The 23,850-nt window shown below is 56.2% G+C and overlaps 2 protein-coding genes across 7 annotated transcripts in view; both read left to right on the top strand.

The window, feature by feature from the left end:
• Positions 1-23,723, top strand: part of GRK6 (G protein-coupled receptor kinase 6) — a 31,104-nt gene extending 7,381 nt beyond the window's left edge. Inside the window, exons 10-17 of one of the 4 annotated variants that reach the window (XR_002341730.1) lie at positions 393-430; positions 524-613; positions 3,439-3,647; positions 3,739-3,876; positions 8,729-8,866; positions 8,953-9,087; positions 22,301-22,947; positions 23,157-23,723. Coding sequence is in view for 3 of the 4 variants with exons in the window: in XM_021084375.1 (XP_020940034.1) it covers positions 393-430; positions 524-613; positions 3,439-3,647; positions 3,739-3,876; positions 8,729-8,866; positions 8,953-9,087; positions 9,749-9,859 (859 nt within the window). In the remaining variant the exon portion in view is untranslated. Of the gene's footprint in view, positions 1-392; positions 431-523; positions 614-3,438; positions 3,648-3,738; positions 3,877-8,728; positions 8,867-8,952; positions 9,088-9,279; positions 10,850-22,300; positions 22,948-23,156 lie in introns of those variants that run through there. The other 3 variants (XM_021084372.1, XM_021084374.1, XM_021084375.1) reach the window with 3 other exon arrangements.
• PRR7 (proline rich 7, synaptic) lies at positions 11,003-23,723 on the top strand. 3 transcript variants are annotated; one of them, XM_021084393.1, is made up of 3 exons: positions 11,003-14,535; positions 22,301-22,947; positions 23,157-23,723. In XM_021084393.1, the coding sequence occupies exons 2-3, from the start codon at positions 22,533-22,535 to the stop codon at positions 23,552-23,554; spliced, it is 813 nt and encodes a 270-aa protein (XP_020940052.1). In that variant the 5' UTR covers positions 11,003-14,535; positions 22,301-22,532; the 3' UTR covers positions 23,555-23,723. The 3 variants fall into 3 exon arrangements, with proteins under 3 accessions (XP_020940052.1, XP_020940054.1, XP_020940053.1); XM_021084395.1 differs by lacking the exon at positions 11,003-14,535 and adding an exon at positions 14,702-17,608; XM_021084394.1 differs by lacking the exon at positions 11,003-14,535 and adding an exon at positions 14,702-21,833.

Here is a 23,850-nt window from a genome sequence, read left to right as displayed (position 1 = left end):
GAAAAAGTATAGAGTCAGCCACCAAAGTGGAGGAAGGGCAGAAGCCCCTTGATACTAGGGGTGAGCAAGGCTGCTGATAATATCCAGGAAGTCCTACCCCCATCCCTGTCCCCCATCCTTCTCACCACTGCCCCCCGCCACCCCTGCCCAAGGGAGCTGCCTTCCACTTGCCTAGCGAGTTGCAGGAGTGCTGGCTGCATAGATCCTCTATCTGCTTCCTCGAGTAGGGGCTGCCGGGTGGGAAGGCAGGGCTCTCTGGCCTCTGGCAGCAGAAGGCTCCTACAGCTTGCGGCACATCCCACTCTGGGAGGCAAGTGAGCTGGGCAGGGATGGTCCCATCTGGCTGCCTGGCAAACTGAGCAGCATCTGACCCTGACCTTCTCTCCCCACAGGGACCTGAAGCCAGAGAACATTCTACTGGATGACCATGGTGGGTGGGTGGGGCCACAGGGTCGGGGGGTCGGCGGGGGGCGGTCTGGTCCATCTGTCTAATGGGCCTCCCTGCTTCTCCACCCACATCCAGGTCATATCCGCATCTCTGACCTGGGGCTGGCAGTGCATGTACCCGAGGGCCAGACAATCAAGGGCCGTGTGGGCACCGTGGGCTACATGGGTGAGTCTCCCTTCCCCAGCCCCCTAGGCTCCTGGTTTTTTTGCTAATCCCACACCTTCCGTTTGGAAGTCTCCTGTGCCTCAGAATAGAAAGAGCTGATGTTCCTCTTTTATGGATGAGAAGACCAAGACTCAGCTGGGGCCCCACACACTGCGAATCCACAGCATTCACTCACTGCATATTCACTGAGCTCCATTTGTTTTGTTTTGTTTTGTTTTTGCTTTTTAGGGCTGCACCCGAGGCATATGGAGGTTCCCAGGCTAACGGTTGAATCAGAGCTATGGCTGCCGGCCTACGCCACAGCCATAGCAACGTAGGATCCAAGCTGCATCTGCAACATATACCACAGCTCACGGCAATGCCAGATCCCCAACCCACTTAGCGAGGCCAGGGATCAAACCTGCATCCTCATGGATGCTACTCAGAATTGTTTCCACTGTGCCACAACAGGAACTCTCTTTTCTTTTTTTTTTTTTTTTTTTTTTTTAAGGTCACACTCAGGCATATGGAAGTTCCTGGTTCAGGGATTGAATCCGAAGTGCAGCTTTGAACTATGCAATGCTGGATCCTTTAATCCACTGTGCCAGGATCAAACCCAAGCCTCCTCAGCGACCCAAGCCACTGCAGTCAGATTCTTAACCCACTGCACCTTATCGGGAACTCCTCACAGCTTCTTCTACTGCCCAGGCCTGCAGGTGGCTACCAGTGAAGAACGAAAGATCTCACACCTGTTCCCATGGTCCCAGTCCTCGGCTCCCCAGAGCTGCTCACACTTGGGGTGGGAGTGTCATCTGTAGTGGGAGCCAAAATGTGGCCCTGTATTCTCCTTGGGACGACATGACTGGGAGACCGAGCTTCTTAGGGCTCCACCTCTTCCTTGTTAGGTATCCTTGGCCAGACATTCTGCTTCTCCCAGCCCCACTGTCCCCAACTATGAAGTGATCATCATATCTGCTCCCAGGGTTGCCTTGAAGATGAAAAGAGGCAGTAGAGGCAAAAATCCCCACACACCAGGCAGTCGGTATTCAGCAAATGATTTGCCTTTTTCCTCTCTCTGATATTAAATTCCAGAGGTTGCAAAGTAGGCCTAATTTGGCCTTCATCTTTATTTAAATCAAATTGATTTTGTCTTTTTTTTTTTTTTTTTTTTATCTAGGGCCACACCTGCAGCATATGGATTTTCCCAGGCTAGGGGTCTAATCAGAGCTATAGTCACTGCCCTACACCAGAGCCACAGCAACGTGATATCCTTGCCGTATCTGTGACCTACACTGCAGCTCACAGCAAAGCCGGATCCTTAACCCACTGAGCAAGGCCAAGGATCTAACCCACAACCCCATGGTTCCCAGTCAGATTCATTAACCACTGAGCCACGACAGGAACTCCCACAAATTGATTTTAAAACCATTTGAGGACTTCCCACCATGGTGCAGTGGGTTAAGAATCTGACCTCAGAGTTCCTATTGTAGCTTAGCAGGTTAAGAACCTGACACAGTGTCCATGAGGACACGGGTTCAATCCCTGGCCTCACTCAGTGGGTTAAGGATCTAGCATTGCAGCAAGCTGTGGCATAGGTTTGCAGATGAGGCTCGGAACTGGCATTGCCTTGGCTGTGACATAGGCCAACAGCTGCAGCTCCTATTCAACACCTGGCCTGGGAATTTCCTGCAGCCCTAAAAAGAAAGGAATCCAACTGCAGTGGCTTGAGTCACGGCAGAGGTGCAGGTTTGATCCCCAGTCCTGCACAGTGGGTTACCCTGTCCAGTGAGTTAAAGGATCCAGCATTGCCATAGCTATAGCAGAAATAAATGGCAGCTATGACTCAGATTTGATCCCTGTCCTGGGAACTTCCATATGCCACAGGTGCCCATGGCCATTAAAAAAAAATAACCATTTTGAGTCCTTGCTCTGGCTCAGTGCGTTAATGACCTGGCTTGTCTCTCTGGCGGCACTGGTATGATCCCCAGATTCGTACAGGATTACCAGTACCAGATTAAGGATTCAGCATTGCTGCAGCCACGGCAGAGGTCACTGCTGTGGCTTGGATTCAATCACTGGCCTGGAAGCTTTCATATGTTGTGGGTATAGCCATTTTAAAAAAAAAAAAATTTGGTGTTCCGGTTGTGGCTCAGTGTGTTAAGAACCTGACTAGTATCCATGAGAATGCGGATTCAAATTCTGGCTCCTACTCAGTGAGTGGGTTAAGATTCGCATTGCTCTGGCTATGGCGTAGGCTGGCAGCTGTAGCTCCAGTTTGATCCCTAGCCTGGGAACTTCCATAGGCCACACCTGTGGCCCTATTAAAAATTTTTTTTGAATTAGTTGCCAACATTTGATAACCCAGTCAGCTTCATGGTTAAAATATGGATTTCTTGGAGTTCCCGTTGTGGCTCTGTGGAAACGAATCTGACTAGTATCCATGAGGATGCAGGCTCGATCCCTGGCCTCACTCAGTGGGTTAAGGATCCCACGTTGCTGTGAGCTGTGGTATAGGTCGCAGATACAGCATGGATCCCGCATTGCTGTGGCTGTGGTGTAGGCCAGCAGCTATAGCTCTGATTCAGTCCCTAGCCTGGGAACCTGCATATGCCTCGGGTGCAGCCCTAAAAAAAAAAAAAAAAAGACCTGGCTCCCTGCAGGGCCGCAGTACCTCCCTATGATGAGATGTGTGCTCTCCTACTCACCCCAGTGGTGGTGGCTGCCTGGCTGGTGCTGGCAGTTGTCTGAGCTGGTCCCCCACCTTAATGTGCTTGTCGGGCATTTCTGGGGCTCCAGGGCTCGATTCACCTCTTGCCCAGTCTTAACACCTGTGCTGTCCTGCCCAGCCCCAGAGGTGGTGAAGAACGAAAGGTACACGTTCAGCCCAGACTGGTGGGCTCTGGGCTGCCTCCTGTATGAGATGATCGCAGGCCAGTCGCCTTTCCAGCAGAGGAAAAAGAAGATCAAGCGGGAGGAGGTGGAGCGCTTGGTGAAGGAGGTGCCCGAGGAGTACTCGGAGCACTTTTCTCCGCAGGCCCGCTCGCTCTGCTCCCAGGTACCGCAGCCAGAGGGAGGCCCAACTAGCCAGGGCTGGGGCTGGGGGCACCTCTCCTGGGGCTACCCTGACTGCTCCTGCCCTGCTGCAGCTCCTCTGCAAGGACCCTGCTGAGCGCCTGGGGTGTGGTGGGGGCGGTGCCCGAGAAGTAAAGGAGCACCCCCTCTTCAAGAAGCTAAACTTCAAGCGACTGGGAGCTGGCATGCTAGAACCGCCCTTCAAGCCTGATGTGAGTGCTGGGCCAAGCCTGGGCCAGGGCCAGGGGCTCTTGGAGGATTGGTTGGGACCCCTTTAGTGCAAGTGTCAGAAAACTGGCTGGAGTTCCCATCATGGCCCAGCGATAATGAATCCAACCACTATCCATGAGGATGCGGGGTTCGGTCCCTGGCCTCACTCAGTGGGTTAAGGATCCAGAGTTGCTGTGAGCTGTGCTGTAGCTTGCTGATGCAGCTCAGATCCTGAATTGCTGTGGCTGTATAGACTGGTGGCTGCAGCTCTGATTTGACCCCTAACCTGGGAACTTCCACATGCCGCACGTGCAGCCCAAAAAAGCATACACACCAAAAAAAGAAAGAAAAAGAAAACCTCAGTGGCTTAACCAATAAGTCAGAATTCACCGGCTCATAAAAAAGTTCCAGGATAGGTCTGGCTTTTGACATACCAGATCCGGGGCTCCAACAATGGAAGAATTCTCTTCTTTTTCCCTCCTGGTCAGTGTGCAGCCTTCTCTCTTGGGCAGCTGTCCCCAGGGTGGGCCAGGCCTGCAGCCTAACAGCTCAGCCACCCCAGTGAAAGTGCCTCTTGACCACATGCCCAACACTACTACCTCACTCCTGGTTTCACAACCGAGGTTTCTTCCTTAGCCTCCTACTTCTTTGCTCTCTCTCTTCCCATTTCTTATCTATAGACCCTGAAAGGCCCTTTACAAGACATTAATTGCCACCACTTAAAAATCAGTTTTCTGGAGTTCTTGTGGTAGTCCAGCAGTAACGAACCTAATTAGTATCCATGAGGATACGGGTTCAATCCCTGTCCGCGGTCAATGGGTTAAGGATCCAGTGTTGCAGTATAGGTCATAGACACGGCTCGGATCTGGCATTGCTGTGGCGTAGGCTGGAAGCTGTGGCTCCGATTTGACCCCTAGCCTGGGAACTTCCATGTGTGGCCCTAAAAAAAAAAAGAAAACAAACAAAAAAGTGCCTCTTGCCCAATAACTTCAAGAGAAGTCCTAAAAGGAAAAAAAAAAACAAGACCTCAGGCTGATGCTCATTACCTGATTGCTCAGAGGCCCTCATCGGCCACACCTGGGTCATATGCTCACCTGAGCCACTGCCAGTGTGGGAGCTCTGTTCCCCAAAGGAAAGCCAAGATGCCTTGCCAGCAGCTGGTAGGGCCATTGGGCTGGCAGACTGTCTCTGCCCTTCGCATCTGGCAATATCAACCTCCCGTTGGTGGGCAGACACTCCCACATGTAGAAAGTCTCCCTCATTTACTGGGCATCTCAGTGGGTCAGGCATCCTACTGGCAGAAATGTCCTCAAGTTATCAGATTCCAAGTGGCAAAAACCCAACTCAGACGTACACGCGTGGTAGAGCTTATTGGTTCCTTTGGACAGAAAGTCCCAGAGTAGGGCCAACGTCAGGGTTTCACACTGTTCCCAGGGTTCCATTTCTTGGCTCTGCTTCAACCCATCAACTGTTCTCCCGCTGAGTTCAGGCTTCTCTGTATAGAGTCACAGGGAAGGTTCTGATTGGCCAAGCTTAGGTCGTCGGCTTTTCCTTCTCTCATGGGAAAGAAGGCTGGGTCCTGTGACTGATGGTTCACCAGGAACATGGGAGAGGCAGGAAGGTGATGGCCAGGCCAGGTGGGTGGCTGTCAATCATGCATGTGATTGTTTATTCATTCAACAAAAATCGGGGTGCCCATATGTGCCAGATCTCAGAATTAATAGGGTCAATAGGGACTTCCCATCGTGACTCAGTGGTTAACACTCAGTGGGTCAAGGATCCAGCGTTGCTGTGAGCTGTAGTGTAGGTCACAGGCGCAGCTCAGGTCTGGTGTTGCTGTGGCTCTGGCGTAGGCCAGCAGCTGCAGCTCTGATTTGACCCCTAGCTGGGAACCTCCATATGCCGCAAGTGCAGCCCTAGAAAAGAAAAAAAAAAAAAATAGGGTCAATAGGATCCAGTTCTACCTTCACGTTCTAGTGGGAAGACACAGCAAAATAAACCAGTAAGTGCAAAGGAATGGTGGGGGTGGGAGTGTTTTCAGACAGGATGGTTAAGCAGAAGCCTAAAGTATGTGAAGGAGGCAGCCGCGCCAGGACTTGCGGTGTGAGCATTCCAGGGAGAAGGAATAGCCAGGCATTGAGGTCCTGGTGAGGGGACCAGCTTTGAGAGGTAGAACAGCAGCAGAGGCCACTGTGATTGGGGTGAGCGTGTGCAGGGGAGGGGGTGCATGGTCTTAGGCTAAGTGTGTCAGGGGGTCTTTGGGGAATGTGAAGTGTCCATGGGGGCACATAGAGCAAGAGAGTGGGCGAGGGAGACCAGCTAGGGGGCTGCTGCCTCTGCAGGACTGCATCATGTGGGGGGGCCCTGCCACTCAAATTTACTATTTCCCTCGCATATCATCTCAGGTAACCTCGAAATCATCCCATTGCCCCTCTGTCTTTCATTTAAAGTTACGGAGGGACTTTCTGTTGTGGCTCAGCGGTAACGAACCTGACTAGTATCCATAAGGGACTCAAGTTCAATCCCTGGCCTCACTCAGTGGGTTAAGGATCCAGCATTTCTGTGAGCTGTGGTGTAGGTCGCAGACTCAGAGTGTAGGCTGGTATCTGCAGCTCCAATTCAGCCCCTAGCCTGGGAACTTCCATATGCCACACGTGCAGCCCTAAAAAGACCAAAAAAAAAAAAAAAAAAAAGAAGAAGAAGAGTTCCTGCTGTGGCTCAGTGGGTTAAGAATCCGACTACAGCAGCTTGGGTCGCTGTGGAGGCGTGAGTTCAATCTTCCCCCGGTGCAGTTGGTTAAACGGCGTTGTAGCAGCTGTAGCCTAGGTCATAGCTGTGTCTCAGATTCAGTCCCTGGGCAGGGAATTTCCATATGGCACAAGTATGACCATTAAGAAGAAAAGTTAGGAGTTCCCGTCGTGGCGCAGTGGTTAATGAATCCGACTAGGAACCATGAGGTTGCGGGTTCGGTCCTTGCGCTTGCTCAGTGGGTTAACGATCCGGCGTTGCCATGAGCTGTGGTGTAGGTTGCAGACGCGGCTCGGATCCCGCGTTGCTGTGGCTCTGGCGTAGGCCGGAGACTACAGCTCCGATTTGACCCCTAGCCTGGGAACCACCATGTGCCGTGGGAGTGGCCCAAGAAATAGCAAAAAGACAAAAAAAAGAAAAAATGTTAGAAGATAAAGAAGTTCCTTAGTGGCCTTTCCTGTAAGTTTAACTTGTAGAAGCAGCAGATGAAAAAGCATGCTTGATGATGACATAGCTTTTAATAGCATTATTGAGATTTAATTCACATGCTATACAACACACTCCTGTATTAAAGTATGCAATTAAATGGCTTTTAGCATATTCAGAGTTGTGCAACAATCACCACAATCAGTTTTAGAACAGTTTCTGAGTTCTCTGGTGGCCTAGTGTTCATTGTCACTGCTGTGGCACAGGTTCAATCCCTGGCCCAGGAACTTCTGATGCTTCTGGTGCAGCCAAAAAAAAAAAAAAAAAAAAAGTTAGGGAATTCCTGTTGTGGCACAGTGGGAACGAATCTGACTAGGAACCATGAAGTTGCAGGGTTGATCCCTGGCCTCCCTCAGTGGGTTAAAGATCCAGTGTGCCTATGAGCTATGGTGTAAGCCACAGACGTGACTTGGATCCCGTGTTTTTGTGGCATAGGCCGGCAGCAGTAGCTCCAATTTGACCCCTAGCCTGGGAACTTCCATATGCTGCAGGTCCGGCCCTAAAAGGACCAAAAAAAAAAAAAAAAAAAAAAAAAAAGTAGAGCATTTTCATCACTCCTCCTGCCAGAGAACCCCATACCCATTAGCAGTTGTTCTCCATTCTCCCCTCCTCCTCCTGGCCCCTGAGAGCCACTAGTCTACTTTATGCCTCTCTATATTTGCCTGTTCTGGACATTTCGTATTAATGGTCTTATACAATATGTAGTCCTTTGTGACTGGCTTCTTGCACTTTGCATGTTTTCAAGTTTCAGCAGTTTTGTAGCTTTTATTGGTACTGTGTACCTTTTTATGACTAAATAATATTCCATTGTATGGATATACTACATGCTGTTTATTCATCAGTTGACTGACATTAGGGTAGTTTCCACCTTTTGGCTATGGTGAATAATGCTGTTTCGAGCATTCACATACAAGTTTTCATGGGGACGTTTTCATTTATCTGGAGTATACACCTAGGAGTAGAATGCTGGCTCATATAGTAACGCTATGTTTAACCTTTTGGTTAAACTTTTGAACTGCCAGAGTGTTTTCCAAAAAGCAGCTGTACCGTTTTACATGATGATGTTTTAATTGACATTCTTAACAGTGGGAAACGATGTAAAGATGAAAAAGAAGTGGCTTTCTGGAGGGAGCTGGGCTCCCAGCAGGGAGCTGGGCTATAGGGAGGTGAGAGGACTGTTCTAATCCTCTCTTGGCTATGAAGCAGGAGGGTTGGAGGAAGCCGTTAGACATCCCAGAGGACCCATCATCTCTGGGCCCTGCATGGGGAACCCAGCTGATGGGGTCAGCTGAGATTCCACCCAGTTGCACCCAGGCAGCCTCAGGGGTACATGTTACTGATTCCACATGGCACTGTAGGGGCTGGTTGGCTGCAGTAGTTCAGCTCTGCAGCCCTGTCAGCCAGGGAGCAGTGAGGGATAATGGTCCCCAGTTTACAGAGGGGAAACTTGGGCCGCTGAGAGAGGGAACTGCTGTGCTCAGGAAATGAATGGAACCCCTGGGTTTTTGACTCCAAACCAGAGAGCTGCAAGGGTCTGGGCACAACCAGCCCCAGCTCAGGGTGTGGGTGGGTGTGGGTGTGGGTGGCGTTCCTTTCTGACTACTGCCTCTGTCCCCTCAGCCCCAGGCCATTTACTGCAAGGATGTTCTGGACATCGAACAGTTCTCCACAGTTAAGGGTGTGGAGCTGGAAGCCACTGATCAGGACTTCTACCAGAAATTTGCCACAGGCAGTGTGCCCATCCCCTGGCAGAACGAGGTGGGGGCCTGCCCAGCCAGTGGGGTGGGCTCCAGAGGGGCGGGCCCTTATGGGGCCAGTGCTCACAGCTGCCTGTTCTGTGGCAGATGGTGGAGACTGAGTGCTTCCAGGAGCTAAATGTCTTTGGGATAGATGGCTCAGTTCCCCCAGACCTGGACTGGAAGGGCCAGCCGCCCGCACCTCCCAAGAAGGGACTGCTGCAGAGGCTATTCAGTCGCCAGGTAATCCCCAGCAGTGTTCTCCCTGGGCCCCCAGCCTGGCTGCAGGGGACGGTGGGTGGGAGGCAGAGCCAGTGCCCACATGCGCGGGGAATGGGCATCCCCTAGCCGTGTCGGCGGTGCCCAGGGTCTCTGGCCTCGTTCCCACCTGTCCCCCACCCCTGGCTGGGCTCACGGCCTCTTTTCTCTTTCCAGAGGTGAGCAGTGTGGGCTCCCCGTGGGTTGGCCTTGCTGCCTGGCCTCGGGGAGCCACAGACAGCCCTTCCATGGCAGAGGCGAGATGTGGGCGAAAGAAGTCTGGTGCCCGCTCCCACCCCCCTCCCCACTGCTTCTGTGCCCCGCACCCTGGCATCTGCAAGCTGCTAGCCTTGCTTAGCCGTCTGTGTCCCCGTGCCATGCCTCCGCCAGTCCCAGGGGAGAGGGCCCTGGCCGAGCCCGGGGTCCGCCTGGTCCCCCTTACTTCAGCCTGTTGTGAGCCGCCTCTGCACTGATGTCCACATATGTCGGGCTGGAGCTGCTGCTCCAGGGCCCTCGTGGGGAGCCCCCTCCTCAGAGCACGGCCCGGGCAGCTCCCGGTCTGCCCGGGCGGCGCCGGCCCGGTGACAGCACTGGTGGCTAATGGCACCCGCTCTGCCTCTCTTCCTCCGTGTCTTCCCTGCCCTCCAGGACTGCTGTGGGAACTGCAGCGACAGCGAGGAAGAGCTTCCAGCCCGCCTCGAGCTCCCCACCCGCCTCTAGCCCCCAGCCTGAGGCCCCCCCGGGCGGCTGGCGGTAGCAGCTACTCGGAGCGCTGTTTACAGTTTTGCACAGTGGTCTTCCCCATTGTCCACTCAAGTCGTGGCCCGGGGAACGCAGCCAAGTGGTCCCCAGTGCCCTCTGCCCCTCAGCCCCTGGTCTGGCTGAGTTTGGCAAGGCCTGGGCTGTCCCTGGGACAAAGGTGCGTCCCTTCGGCTCTTGTCTGTGGAGCTCGGGGCTTTCTGTATTTATGTCTTTGTACGAATGTATATAGCGACCAGAGTGTTCTTAAGACCCACCCTGGAGCAGGCGGAGGGGCCGCTGCCAAACTCCAGGCTCCTCAGGCGCGGCTTGGACGGGTGACACTGGGCCAGGCCAGGCCCCTGAGCCCCCAGCACTGTGCTTGCCACCGCTGACCTCTGAGTGAGACTCGTGCCTGCCCCTGCCGCCCTGGGTTCAGGCTGTCTGCCTCTGGGGCCCAATGCTGTTCCTTCTCAGCACTTGTCAGAGCTGGATCTGGGGCCTCCGTGTCCCCTAGGCCTGTGCCAAAGTGTGACCAGAGATTGGGCTGACCCTGGGACCCCTCAGTCCACTGCCCAGGCTGTTCCAGATGGGTCTGCCTCTGCCTTCCAGCTCCCGGGGCACCTCGTCCCTCTTGCAGAAACACCCCATCCCAGGCCATAAGAAGGTGGGGCAGGGATGTCCCTGGCCAACCCTCAAACATTCCAGACTCCCCTCATAACAACAAACACATGTGCCCAGCAATAATCCACCCCTCCCTGTGTGTGTGTGTGAGAGAGAGAGAGAGAGAGAGAGTGAAGGGGGAGCAGGCTGAGGCTGTGTGCCTGCACCCCCAGGCCCCAGCCCTGGTCCTTCCCAGACTGTGATGGCCACCCTGGTCCCAGTGTTAGGGTAGCATGGGATTACAGGGCCCCAGTTTTTCCATATTTAAAGCCAATTTTTATTACTCATTTCGTCCAGTGTAAGCTGCCATGTGTCTCTTTGTGAATACAGTCTGAGCACAAACCTGGCCAGCTGCCCCTGCCTGCCTCTTTCTTACCCCTGGTGGTCCGGGGGTCTTCTGGCCCTGCTGGAAGTGGGAAGGGATTGGAAATGGGGCTGGCAGCTGCTGCCCTTCCAGCAAGGCCTAAGAGCCCCCTGGCTGATCTTGGGGTAACCTCTTCAGGCAGCCAGGCTTTGGTGCCCTCTGGGCCTACCAGCTTCCTGAATGGGGTGAAGCCTGAGGGAAAAGCCTTGGGTCTTCACTAGGGTGCGGGTCTGGCTCTGCCTGTGCTGGAGAGGCAGGCTCAGCTGGCAGGGTGCTCTCCAAGGCCACGGTGGCCTAGCTGCCGGGTGTGGGTTTGGGGCAGCCTGGGAGGTGAGGTGGGAATGGCTGTTAGGAACACCTGCCCAGTCTGTCTGACCTGACACCTGCTGTGTGCTTTGCCGGGGGGCCAGTGCACTTGTATTAGAAGCACTCATCTGCTCTGCCTTTGAAGCAGGAAATGTGGCTGGGCAGAGGTGGACAGTGGTGATGCTGAGAGTTAGGCTGTGGCAGTGGTAGGTGGGGACCGGCCATGTGGGCATCAGGGAGGATTCTCTAAAGGTGGCAGTTGAGCTAGGTCCTGAAGGAGACATTCACCTGGGGGAAGGAGGACCCGGGGAGCATTCTACCTGTGGGGGTGACGTTGACCACAAGTGTGTCCCAGATCTCACAAACCTGTTCCTTGTCCGTAGCCTCCCAGTAGCCCCAGCTGCCAGGAATGCCCTGTAACCACCATAAGGGTTCCTTGCCTCTGCGCTGGGCACCTGGTGCCGCAGAGGCCACATGAGCTTTGCAGTTGGACAGTTCTGGGTTCAAGTCCCAGCCTGGCCACTTTTCAAGCTGGCTTTCCATAGGCCCTTCAATGTCTAAAAAAAGATGAGTGTGATACTTGCCACCTGACAGGACAGCTGTGAGAATCCACTTAAGCAGCCAGTTTATCTCCTTAAGCCCCTGGGTCACTGGAAGGACTTGCCTGGGGAGTGGGTGCCTGGCTGACTGCTTTCTGAAGAGCAGGCAGAGATTCCAAGCACCAACTTAGTAGAAGGGGCCTCTGGTGGCAGCTTTTGATGGTGTATGAACCATTGCTTCTAGTAACTTGAGTGAATAAGGTTAGGGAGAGGGTCTTACCCAGGTTTTCCAGCTGGTGAGTGGCTGATACTGGGTAGAGAGAAAGCCAGCTGAAGATGAAGAAGCTGGCGATGAGACGTTAGGGCCTGAGGTGCTCCAGGTTCTGTTGCAGGAGTTGGGGGAAGATAGGCAGAGGCCATGGCCCAGTGCCAGGCAGGTGTACAAGGGTGAGTGCTAGGTAGATGGGTGGGTCTAGACCTCCCACCAGGCTCCTCTTGGGCTAGGTAGGCACCCAGGGAACTTGGCTAGAGTTCAGCCCACCTTAAAGTTCTTACCACAGTGGATCCTTGGCAGAGGAAACTCCCAGAACTTGCTTCCCAACAAGCCTTCCCCAAGCTCCTCCCCATTCAGCTCTATGATGGGAGCTGGGGACCCAGATGGAGATGAGGCCCCCTGCCAACTTGCAGCTCAGTCTGGTGGGCAGGCAGACGTGGGAACAGTGGGACCTGGTGTGATCAGCACTGTGGCAGAGATGATTCTAGAGCTGGCAGGCCTAGGACTGCCACAGGGCTGGGGACCAACACCAATGGGGGGGGGGGGCTTGTCACAAAGGTATTAAGTTGGTACCCCTCCCAGGATACAGAATCAGATGTTCCCAGGGGGAGGAGCCAGATGGACGGTCTAGAGCCTTTAGTGGTTTAGGATGGCGGAACGTGGGGTAGGGGTGGAAGAAGGGGGTAGCTGGAGCCAAGGTCAGCGAGATCAGCCATAGGGGGCTTCGAAGGCTGTGTTAGGATGAGGAGCAGTCCTGAAGAGTTTTAGGTTGTTGTGTCAGGGTGTTTGCCTAACATCTATAAAGCACCCCATGTTTCTTTTGGGTAAACTGCCCTCTTGGTCCTTGTGATTTAGATGGGACTGGGCTCGCACCCCCTGCATACACATGCACCCAGAGCATGAGACCCAGGTGTGGCTGTAAAGGATCTTTGGTTGCAAGTGACAGCTGTCCTAAAGCTAACTTAGAAAGTGTTAAGAAGTTACAGAAGACCTGATGGACAGGAAGAACAGGAACTGAGGCAGCTTTGGGATCATAGTTGAAGATCCCATTCTCATCGGGGACAATGCCCAGAAGCAAGATACTACAGTCATGTCTATGTCTTTGCATCACTGAGCTCAGTTCCAAACCCAAGGAGTCCAAAGGGTCAGGCTGGGAACCTACCCACTGTACTTTGGGGGAGCAGGGCACTTGGGTTCACAGACCCACCACGATGGCACCCATAGGGTGCAATGAGTCCCCCTAAGAAATCAGGGTGCCCCCCCAAGCTACTGTGTGGCTGAAGACCCAGTATCCCCTTCCTCATACCTTCATTGGTTCACCTATGGACACTCGGCTAAGACCAATTCAAAAGAGCCTGGGGGGTTGCTAGAACTGTGGGGGGAGAATTGGGATCCTCAGTTCCTCTGGGGGTGGGTGGCAGGACATAAGCCTAGCGCTGTGGGATCATCCTCACTAACCACCTGGGGGGAAATTTGCCTGAAAATGAAAACTGAAGAAAACTGAGTGGAGAGACGATACATCCCTCGCACCACTGCTGGGACAGCTGGAAGCAATTGTGACCACTCTAAAGTCTACCCTTGGGCTTCCCAATTACATGAGCCAAATGCCTTTGGGCTAAAGCCCATATGTTTTGGGGTTCTGTCACTTGCAACCCCCAAAATGTCCCAGCTGATATGATGGTGGAAGATCACCCTAAGTATGGTGGAGAGTTGGGACTGGAAATGAAGAACCCAGTTAAGAGGCTGGGGGACACCCAAGTTCAAACTGGGCCTGGATAGTGGTGTCCTCACTAGAGCTCACCTCTGTTCCCTGAGGATGAGCAGAGCGCATGGAGGCCAGGGCTATGGATCCAGCACTAGGTTCTCCCTTTGCTACTTCTTACTAGACCTGTGGTGGTGTGTAATGGGGACACAGGGGGAGTAGGCCATGTATTTGTGAGTTGGAGCCACATTGGGGTGCCTGCCTGCTCCAACCCCTGCCCACTGCGAGTGTGCAGTGACTGTCAGGATATGGCCAGGGCCTGGACACGTGTGCACTTGCTCTCCGGGTTGAGCTGTGTGTGTATGTGTATCAGGTTCTCGGTCTCAGCTGCTTGGCTCAGCATCTTGTGTGCGCGACCCACGATCGTGTGCACCGGGTCTGCCAGCGTGTGCCCGGTCCGGACAGCCTGTTGCCAAGAGCTGTGCGGCGTGGCACGGGCATTCCCTTTGCAGGGTGAGACCGGCGCCCCGCCTGCCGAGACTCGGTGTGGCAGGTGAGCGCCAGGACCTCCGCCTTTCGCTCCTGGGACAGCCTCCTTGGCGGCGAGTGACAGTGGGTGGGGGCCCTCTGCCAGCTGCCGCGCGCGCGCACGCCGGGCTCGGTACGCGCCGTGTACGCGCCCGTGCGCGCGCCCCGCGGCTCCAGCCCAGCGCTCGGAGCCGCCTTCGCTGCCACAGTCAGCTCCCAGGGGCCGCCGCCGCCTCCCCCGGGCCGGGGGCTCTGTCCGTGGGGCCCGCGCCGCTCGCCCCGAGCCAGGAGGACGAGCTCGAGGAGGATGCCTGGGCCCGTGAGTACCGCGGCGGCGGGCCGGGCGGGCCCGGAGCGCGGGCGGAAGATGGTCCCGGGGCTGAGCCCTCCCCGCGGCCGGCTCCGCGCCCTGGCCCCGGGTCGCTGCCCCGGACCCCCGCCCCGGCCAGCCCCTCCCCCAGCCCACACCGAAGGGAGGAAGGGCGGGAGGGAGAGGGAGGGCGCCAGTGAGCCAAGGAGCCGGAGCGGGGCGGGAGCAGCCACCGGTTCGCTTGGAAACGGTTGCCACAGCAACGGGGTTGCGCTCCCCGGCAACGCGGCTGCGGGGCGGCGACGCCCCCTCCCCCTTCCTCCACCCCAAGAGGGGGCGCAAGGAAAAGGGGACTACCCCTCTCCCGGTGGGGAGAACTTCGCTCCTCCGGCCCGCCTGGGTGTGCCTGCCTCCACAGCCGTCGAGGGTGGGGGTGGGGGGCGAGCGGCCCCGTGGGCACGAGCTGTCTCCCACGTGGCTGCAGTCGTCGCAGCAGGGCTCCTTGGGGTGGCTGCAAACGTGGGGGCGGCCCAGCCCCTAGGCCTGCCGCAAGAGGAGGCAGCATAGGTCCAGGGTCTGTGCCCTGCCACCCCCACCGCAACCCCCATCCCCTGCCTGCAAAACGACTTGACCCAAGAGTTGGGTGCCCCAGAGGCGATGTTCCCTACCTAGGGAGAGGAAGGAAGCTCGCATCCCTCCTCATGGCCAGAGCATATGCCAAACCGGGGCCCGCGGTTGGTCTCTGCACCTTTTCCCAAGCCACCATTCTCCGGGGAGGGGCGCCAGCAGCGTGGGCAGGAGCAGAGGAAAGGATGCTGCTGACCCAAGGAAGCTGAAGCCTAGGCCAAATGGGGGCACCCCGGCCCATTGTCTGAATCACAAGTGTCCCTTTCTTGTCCGAGCACAAAGCCCAGACTGTCCTGGGTGGCGTGCAGGTTGGCCAGCAGGCAGGCCAACACCACATGGAGATGCTCTGTCCTCCAGGGGAGCTCCCCTGGGAGGAGAATGGCCGCTGAGTCAGAGGAAATGACCTCTGGCTCCCCTCCCAACCTCCCCTCAGCGGGCAGCATGCTGGGGAGAGAAATGGTCCTCCTGCCAGCTTTCCTGGCCTGACTCAGCAGTTGCCAGCCCCGACCACAGGCCTTGGACCCAACACCCCAGTGACCACAACCACACTTGGGTTTCCTGTTCCATCAGGGAGGTGCCCTGGGTACCAGAGGTTACCATTATTCTTGGGCATTTGAGGCCTTGGCATAAGATGCCCTTAGATGGATGGTGTCAGGCCTGAGTCTCCCACAGACAAGAGTGCCTTTGCAATTACTCACAGGCTCCTTTCCTTCTGTTCCTGCTCTGTATGAGACCTGTGTTGAGTGCGCTGCATCCATTATCTCCTAGTCCTTACAATTGTACAAGGTAAGTTTATTATCCCCATTTTAGAGAGGAGGACTCCAAGGCTCATGGAGGTAAAGCGACTTACTCAAGGTCACACAACCAGGAAGTAGTGGAGCTAGGCTTCCAGTGCAGGTTACTCTGCTGGCCTGGCCCCTCTGCTTGCTACATACTATCTCTTACCACCCTGGCAGAAAAGATCTGTGAAGCCTTCTAAAGGAGCATCCTTAACCTTCCTCCACTTTCCTCTAATGAAGAAATTCCCTGTCTTTTAGGCCTAGGTACACCTTTCCTTCTTCCGGCAAAATCAGCCAGATTCTCGTTCCCCTAGATGCTCTATAGGGGCCATTCTCCTGGGCTGCCTCCTTCCTTCCCTCCCTCCATCTTCTCTCTCTGGAGGAGGCTGAGCAGTAAGGGCTACCTCAGTCACCTGGGGGACCCCCAAGGCCCTAATCCTTAGCTCCTGGGCTCTGTGGCCTGGTCAGCTTGCAGCCCTGGCTATAGCAGAAGGAATTTAGCAATGGTGGGCCCATGCAGTGCTGGCCCCTGTGGGTGCTCAGTGTAGCTCAGGGGTTGAAAACCCAAATGCCACCAGGGCCCAGGTGGACCAGAACACTAGTCAGTGTTCACCAAGTGAGAATGTGAACTTGGTATGACCAGCCTGTCCAGTTTCCAAGGTGAGCCAGAAATCTAGACTTTTAGCTAAAAATCTCCTGGTTTTTCAATGTTGGCAACTAATTGTAATATTTAAAAAAAAATGATTGTGGACCAACAGAGTATGTCTATGAACTGTGTCCAACCTGAGAGTCACGAGGCTGAGGCCTCTGGTCCATGGGAAAGAGATGGCAGTTTTGGCCAGACCACCTCCAGGTTTGTGTAGATGTGGCACCACAAGCTGGTTTCCACATTTGAGCCTCTTGAGGCTGCAAGGTGCTTGGATTTGGGCTGTCACGAGCAGCAGTGTATGTTCATCTCGAAGTATTTTCACACCCCCATCAGTTCTGCTCCTCCCTTGGCGCAGCCAGGCAGGTCTCATCATCTCAGTCTTGCAGGTGAAGGAACTTCAGCTCAGGCCTGGGACTAGCCGGGATGGGGTTACACAGCCGGGGCAGGACAGAAGCAGGATTTGAACCCAGGGCTCCCCGCTCAGTGCCCTGTGTGTTCACCAGGCTGCCCCACAGAAGAGGGTTTCATTACCTCTGCTTCCTGTCCACCCTCCCCTGCCCCTGAGGTGTGGCCAGCTCCCTTGGAGGGGCAGATCTGGGGACAGTAGACCCCAACCCACTAGAGCCCCAGTCTCTGTTGTCCTATTTGCAGTCTCCCAAGCCCTGGGTTTGTGGCCCGGTGCCGAGGCTGGGTCACAGAGATGCTGCCAGCAGGTGAGGGTGCAAAGCCAGTACACTGGCCTTGCTGGAAATGAAGCTCTGGCCAGCTCCATGCCTGGCCAATTATGACATCTGGGACAGTCCTTGTCATCTCTCTCTGGTTTCAGTTCCTCTGTCTTGGTGTGGGAGGAGTGTAGAAATGTCACCAGTGCCTCCCTGAAATGCCCTTCCTGCCAAGACGGCAGGCTCTGCAGTGGCCTGGACTTCACAAGCCCCCGGCCATGTGGGCCTGAGCTGGCCCCAGCTCCTTGCCTGTAGGATGGGGATGGCAGCCGCTCCCTCCTGGCCAAGGAAATGAACCTGAAGAGGTTAGTAGGGGGCTTGGCACATGCAGAACATGCAGGACAGGGGAGAAGTCATCGTCTCCTACCCCACCCTCATTCCACTCGCCACACTCTCCCCCTCTCTCCATCCCTCGGCCTGAGTTCCTGTCCCTTCCCTTGACCAGCAGCTCTGGCCTCATGTCCAAGGCTTCCCCTTGTGACTCAGATCCCCTGTTGTTTGGGATTCCCTGTGTCCACTGCCGAGCCCCTAGTAGATGTTCCATGCTGACTTTTCCTTTTATTCACATGGAGGTATGGGTCCTGGCTCCCTTATACACCTCCCTGCCAGGGCTGAGAACTGGTGATGGCTTCTTTCTCAGTGACATTTTGGGGAATGGCCAACATTTCCCAGGAATGCACAGGATGCCAACCCAGCTCTTGAGATGTTCCCTTGTCTCAGAGCTAAAAGACCAAACAGATAACTGGATGCCTCCAGTTACTCCTTCCACAAGTGGTTTTTGAGCTACTACATGCCAGATGATCGAGACAGATGCAGCCTCTTGTGTTGGACATAGGCCACAACAGAACTCTGTGATTGGGCTTCTCATCCAGCCCTGGGGCGGCAGGGAGGGTAGCTGGAGGCTGACATGTCCATAGAAGTAAGTGACAGGTGAGGCCAAGAGGCTGAGGAGCAAGTGTTGGGGCAAGAGCAGTGAGGCTGTGTTGCAGCTGTGTCCGGAGAGGGCCTGGGGCCACAGGCAATGTGGAGAGTGGCAGGCTGGGCAGGAGCAGAGCTGGAGAGAGAGTGGTGGCAAGGGTGGTAATGGGGGCCCAAGTGAGAGATGACAGTGGCCTGACCAAGCCAACACAGGGGGACCAAAGGAAGTGGACCGATGAAGACAATGCACTGAGAGTTAAAAACAGGATTTGGAGTTCCTGCTGTGGCACAGCAGGATCTGTGGTGTCTCTGCAGTGCTGGGTTGCAAGTTCCATCCCCAGCCTGGCACAGTGGGTTAAGGATCCAGTGTTGCTGCAGCTGCAGTATAGGTTGCAACTGCAGCTCGGATCTGATCCCTGGCCCCTGGAAACTCCATATGTCTTGGGGCGGCCAAAAAAGAAGCAAAAACAAACAAAAAAAACCCCAGGGTTTGGCAGCTGGAGTAAATGGCAGGCCCTTTGTTGAGATAAAATACCTGGCAGCAGATCTGTGGGGTCTAAGGTTAGGGCGTCGAGGTCTTTCATGCAGAGGAGCAGAGTGGGAGGTGCCCTCAGCAGTGCATCAGGCCCCAGAGTAAGAGATCCGTGTGACCCTGGGGGTCATATCTCTTTGAGCCAAGTGTTCTCATCGGTCAAATGGGCAGGATATGCGCCTAGTTCACAGGGTGACTGAGAGAACTCTGTGTGCGCAACTCTGGGGCCAAGCATGCCTTGAGGAGGCGCACCTCTGCACCCCCAGCTCCGAAGCTGCGCTCAGCAGCACTCACATTTCTTGGGCATCTCCAAACCCTTTGCGTGGATTAGCTCACTCTTTTCCAAGGTCACTGATGAGGGAACCGAGGCAACATGGAGGTTAAGAAGCTCACCCCCCAGCTCTCGCTCCCATCCCCCAGCTGAGTGTGTGGCCTAAGAAAACCCTCCAAAGCGATATGCTCACAAATTCCACAAGTACATCAAGAAGGAATCTTGAAAAGTGTCCAAATAATTCACAAGAAGGTGAGAAAGAGGAAACAAACAGAAAGCAAATCGCAAAACGGCAGACTTAAGGTTGAGTCCTTTTGAAGACTCTGCTCCCAGCCCACAGTCAGAGGTGGCATTTGCTAGGGACCAGACATGTGTCGGGGCGGAGGTGAGTGGCTGTGAGCAAGAGGCAGGCTCTTCATCTGAAGGGCTGCCCAGGCCTGGGCAGGAGTATGCACAGGGTGTGAAGGGTAAAGGAACAGCCCTTTGGAAAGGCTTTGAGAAGCTTGGCTTGGTCAGAAAAAGCACTTGGAAAGGTCTGAATGAATCCCTTGATGTTTATATAGAGAGCACCTGCTGTGGATTAGATGTTAACTGAGTGGCACCTGTGGGCCAGACACAGGGCAGGATCCCTTCCCCCTGGGCCTGCAGGAGCTCCAGGGTGAAGCAGCAGCCCCGGGGTGAATGTTGTGGTCCCCACTCCACACCAAACCGGGCTTCAGAGCCAGTGTGGGGTCAGTGGGTCAGCTCAGCTGTGTGACCTTAGGCAGCCTTCCTCTCTCAGACCCATGGCGGCCTGGTCAGCAAAGTGTGGCAGTGGTTCTTGCCTCTTGGCTGGGATTTAGCTGAACTAGAAATAAAAGTCCATGCCAAGGACTGTCTACTATGTATCAGGCTGGTTCTAGGCACCCTCCATGCAGAATCTTACGTGATCTTCAGTACCGCCTTCTCACTGGGAGTTGTACCCATCTGATAGATGAGACAGGCTGAGAGGTGACAGTGGTACCCAGTGGGTCTTGTGGTTGGCCTACCCCAGTTTGTCCTAATGCCCACTGAGCTGAACTGGGCCCCTCAGGACACAGTCCCTGTGCTTTGCTCCTTGTTAACCCCAGAACTGCCATTCCATCACTCCTTTACCTTACAGCCTGTTGAATTGACGGCTGGTCACCAGAAGCCCTGGGACTTTAGTGGGAAGGAATAGAAAGGCGCCTTTGGGCTACAAACTGGCCAGGCTGCCCAGTGTCCCCATGGCTGCCAGGCTCTCATGTCCTGAATGCTCACACGCACCTAGTTACGTCTCATCACTTAGGGGAAAGTGTTTCGACACAGACTTTGGATTCAGACTCAGGCTAAATCCTGGCTCTTCCCCTTATTAGCTGTGTGGCCCAGGGCAAGTCATTTGCTTTTCTGAGCCTGTCTCATCCACCAAACGGGCTTGACCCCTCCCCCCACCCCCGAGAAGATGGTGTTGAGGATTACATAAGATTCTGCATGGAAGGGGCCTAGAAAGAGGCCTCACCCAGCAGACAGCCTTTGGTATTTTTATTTCTAATTCAGCTAAACTCCACCACCTCCAGCCCCAGAAGTGTTTTTCTGACCCAGAGCTGTTCTGGGCCTGCAGGCCAAGGAGCCCCCTGCTTAGTGCCAGCTCCCTCAGAGCATTCCTGAAAATTCCTGTGGGCTCAGGAAAAGGAGAACAACAGATTTAATTAACTCCCAGTGACTGGCAGCATCGTGTTTTTATCTGGGCTGCGTCGCCATGGCAGCCTCATGGTGGGGTTGTCGAGGAGGCGGGTGGAGCTATTGTTCCTGCCATTGTCTGTTCTAGAACGCAGGCCCAGAAGAAAGGGACTGGCACGGGCACCAAGTGGCACATGGCACAAAGCAGCCATGGAGTCAGACAGGAGCCATCTGGGGAGAAGTGTAGAGTGGCCCCTGTGGCCTGGCTTCCCCCCAGCCTGCTCTTGGAACAGTCTGACTCAGCTCATGTGGGGTCCTCAGCTTGAGGCTCAGGCCCCAGAGCTGAATGCATGTGTGCTCCGTTGGCCATACTAAGGATGGGAGCGTCCATGGAGCTCCTGGAAGAGATTCACAAAGTAGCTCAAACAGCAGCACTCTCACCACAGGCTAGGGGTTTGTGGCTCGCTTGGGTTCAAACTATGGCACTGCCACTTGCCTAATTGTGTAGAAACTGTAAAACAGGAATAATTCCAGTTACTTCAAATGGTTGTGTGTGAAAGCCTCTGCAGATAAGGCATTCGAGAAGGACTCATTTTTATTCTGAGGGGGTGGTGAAACGTCACCTGCCACTGTCCCTCCGCAGTCAGGGCTGCCTCCTACATACTTCTTAGGATGCACGGCTCCCCTCTCAACCATGGCTGTGGAGAGGGGGAGGTGGAACTAGAGGTGCCCATCTGGAGTGAATTGGGACCAGGTGGTACCAATGATTTGAGCTAGTTTTCCTACCCTCCACGGAGAGGGAGAGGAATTGGGGGAAGGGCCGCTGGAGCTAGGAGGGCAGGGCCTAGTGGGGCTGCGCATGGGTAGGAGGCTCGGGAAGCAAAGGAGCTGGGATTCAGCAGGCGGAGGCACCTAGAGGAAAGGAAAAGGAGGGATGATCCACGCTCCGCGGAGCGTAAGGCACAGACAAAAGCAGGCTGGTGTAAAGTAGTAGCCGCGGGAACCACCCTCTGGAGCCACCAGTACAAGAGTGGCGGCAACCAGGAGGCCACAGCGCAGGCCGGAATGTTCCACGCTTTGAGCAGCCAGGAGTGGCAGCGGGTACAAGGCCTAGGACGCCAGGGGCTGCCAGGTGTGTATGCATAGAGCTGAAGCTGGGCGCCGGAGAGCAGCTAGTGGGGCTCTAGGAGGTGGACCACCCTATGCCCGCCGCACAGCCGCGCCGTGCTTCCTCCTCAGCGCCTTGGCAGTCTGCTTGTGGGCCTCTCAAGCCCTTTTGGAGCCGGGGAACCCTGAAGCCCACGGATGCGAATCTCACGCTCGCACTGAGGCCGAGCCTGGCCTTCGCGCGCCCTCTGCTGGCCGTCCTGGACACACCTCGTCTGGGAGGCGGCGGCGGCCTGGGCTCAGATCCGGGAAAGCCCTACCAGGGAAACCTCAAGGCGTGACGTCATCCCCTCGGTGACGTCACCGGGCCCCGCGGAGTGCAGGGGTTCCCGCAGAGGAGGCTTCCCCCGGATTGCGCGGGGCACCCGAGCGGGCAGGGAAGTCGTCGGGGGCTGCAGCGCGCCTTCACCGCCCCCTGTGTCTGTCCCACAGGTCCCACGCGGCCCCGGGTGAGGCCCGTCAGCGCGCCTGCCGACGCCATGGGAAGGAGCCGGCGCCGCTGCTGCTGCCCCTCACCGGCGCACGCACGACCTGAGCCCTGCTGCGGGGCCGCAGGTCCCCGAGTGACGCTGGCGGCGCCTGGGAGCGTGGCGCGGGCCCGGAGCCACGTAGAAGAGCCCATTGTCCAGTGAAGCAGCAGAGGACCGCCGCTCGCGTCGCCGCCATGGTTATGTCCCAGGGCACCTACACGTTCCTCACGTGCTTTGCCGGTTTTTGGCTCATCTGGGGTCTCATCGTCCTACTGTGCTGCTTCTGCAGCTTCCTGCGGCGCCGCCTCAAGCGGCGCCAGGAGGAGCGACTGCGTGAGCAGAACCTGCGCGCTCTTGAGCTGGAACCCCTCGAGCTCGAGGGTAGTCTGGCCGGGAGCCCCCCGGGCCTAGCACCGCCGCCACCACCGCACCGCGGCCGCCTCGAGGCGCCGGCGCACGGCCATCAGCACGTGCACGTGCACCCGCTGCTGCATCACGGGCCGACGCAGCCGCACGCGCACCCGCACGCACACCACCACGCGCTTCCGCACCCGCCGCCGCAGCCGCACCTCTCAGTGCCGCCGCGACCCTGGAGCTACCCGCGCCAAGGTAAGTCCCAACCTCTACCAAGGGGCGGCCCGGGCCACTAGGGTGGGAGGGGGCAGGCTCGCTGACGACCCGCGGGATTTCTACTAGGCAGCCTCCCGGAGACCCTAGGAGGAAGCCGACGGGGGTCTGGGCTTGGCGGCTGGCCAAGGCCTCGGCCGGAGTTTGGGGACAGGTGGCCTCACGCCTTCCGACCGCTTCTTACTCCGCAGCGGAATCGGACATGTCTAAGCCACCGTGCTACGAAGAGGCGGTGCTGATGGCTGAGCCGCCGCCGCCCTACAGCGAGGTGCTCACGGACACGCGCGGCCTCTACCGCAAGATCGTCACGCCCTTTCTGAGCCGCCGCGACAGCGCGGAGAAACAGGAACAGCCACCGCCCAGCTACAAGCCACTCTTCCTGGACCGGGGCTACACGTCGGCGCTGCATCTGCCCAGTGCCCCGCGGCCCGCGCAGCCCTGCCCTGCGCTCTGCCTGCAGGCGGACCGCGGCCGCCGGGTCTTCCCCAGCTGGACCGACTCGGAGCTCAGCAGCCGAGAGCCACTGGAGCCCGGAGCTTGGCGCCTGCCGGTCTCCATCCCCTTGTTCGGGAGGACTACAGCCGTATAGAGGGGCGCCCGGCGTCCCGGGCCCCACCCGCGGACTCCTGGCCTGATTGCGGGGCTTTTTAAATGCTTCCCTTGGACTGCAGACGTGGGGGTGGGGGGTTGGGGGGAGGGATTTCTTACCCCGTTTGTTACATTTTGAGGATAATAAAGGTGTGTGATCTGGTTTGGTACAAGCGGAGGGGCACCCACTGCCTACGCCCAAGGTTCTGGTGGCCAGACTGTGGGCCTTGGTGGGACCGAACCTAAATGCACCTCTCAGCTACAAACTGGCTTGGGGATACAGAACTAAACTTGAGG

Source organism: Sus scrofa, chromosome 2, assembly GCF_000003025.6.
Source record: "Sus scrofa isolate TJ Tabasco breed Duroc chromosome 2, Sscrofa11.1, whole genome shotgun sequence".
In the NCBI taxonomy this organism is placed as follows: Eukaryota; Metazoa; Chordata; class Mammalia; order Artiodactyla; family Suidae; genus Sus; species Sus scrofa.
The sequence above is the reverse complement of the archived record's forward strand: the minus strand, read 5'-3'. Positions and strand labels throughout refer to the sequence as shown.

Bases quoted from the DNA above. Each gene is read 5' to 3' on its own strand.
- PRR7 (XM_021084393.1), top strand. From the start codon at position 22,533: ATGGTTATGTCCCAGGGCACCTACACGTTCCTCACGTGCTTTGCCGGT. The intron at 22,948-23,156 runs GTAAGTCCCAAC...CTTACTCCGCAG, and splicing joins CTGGAGCTACCCGCGCCAAG to CGGAATCGGACATGTCTAAG.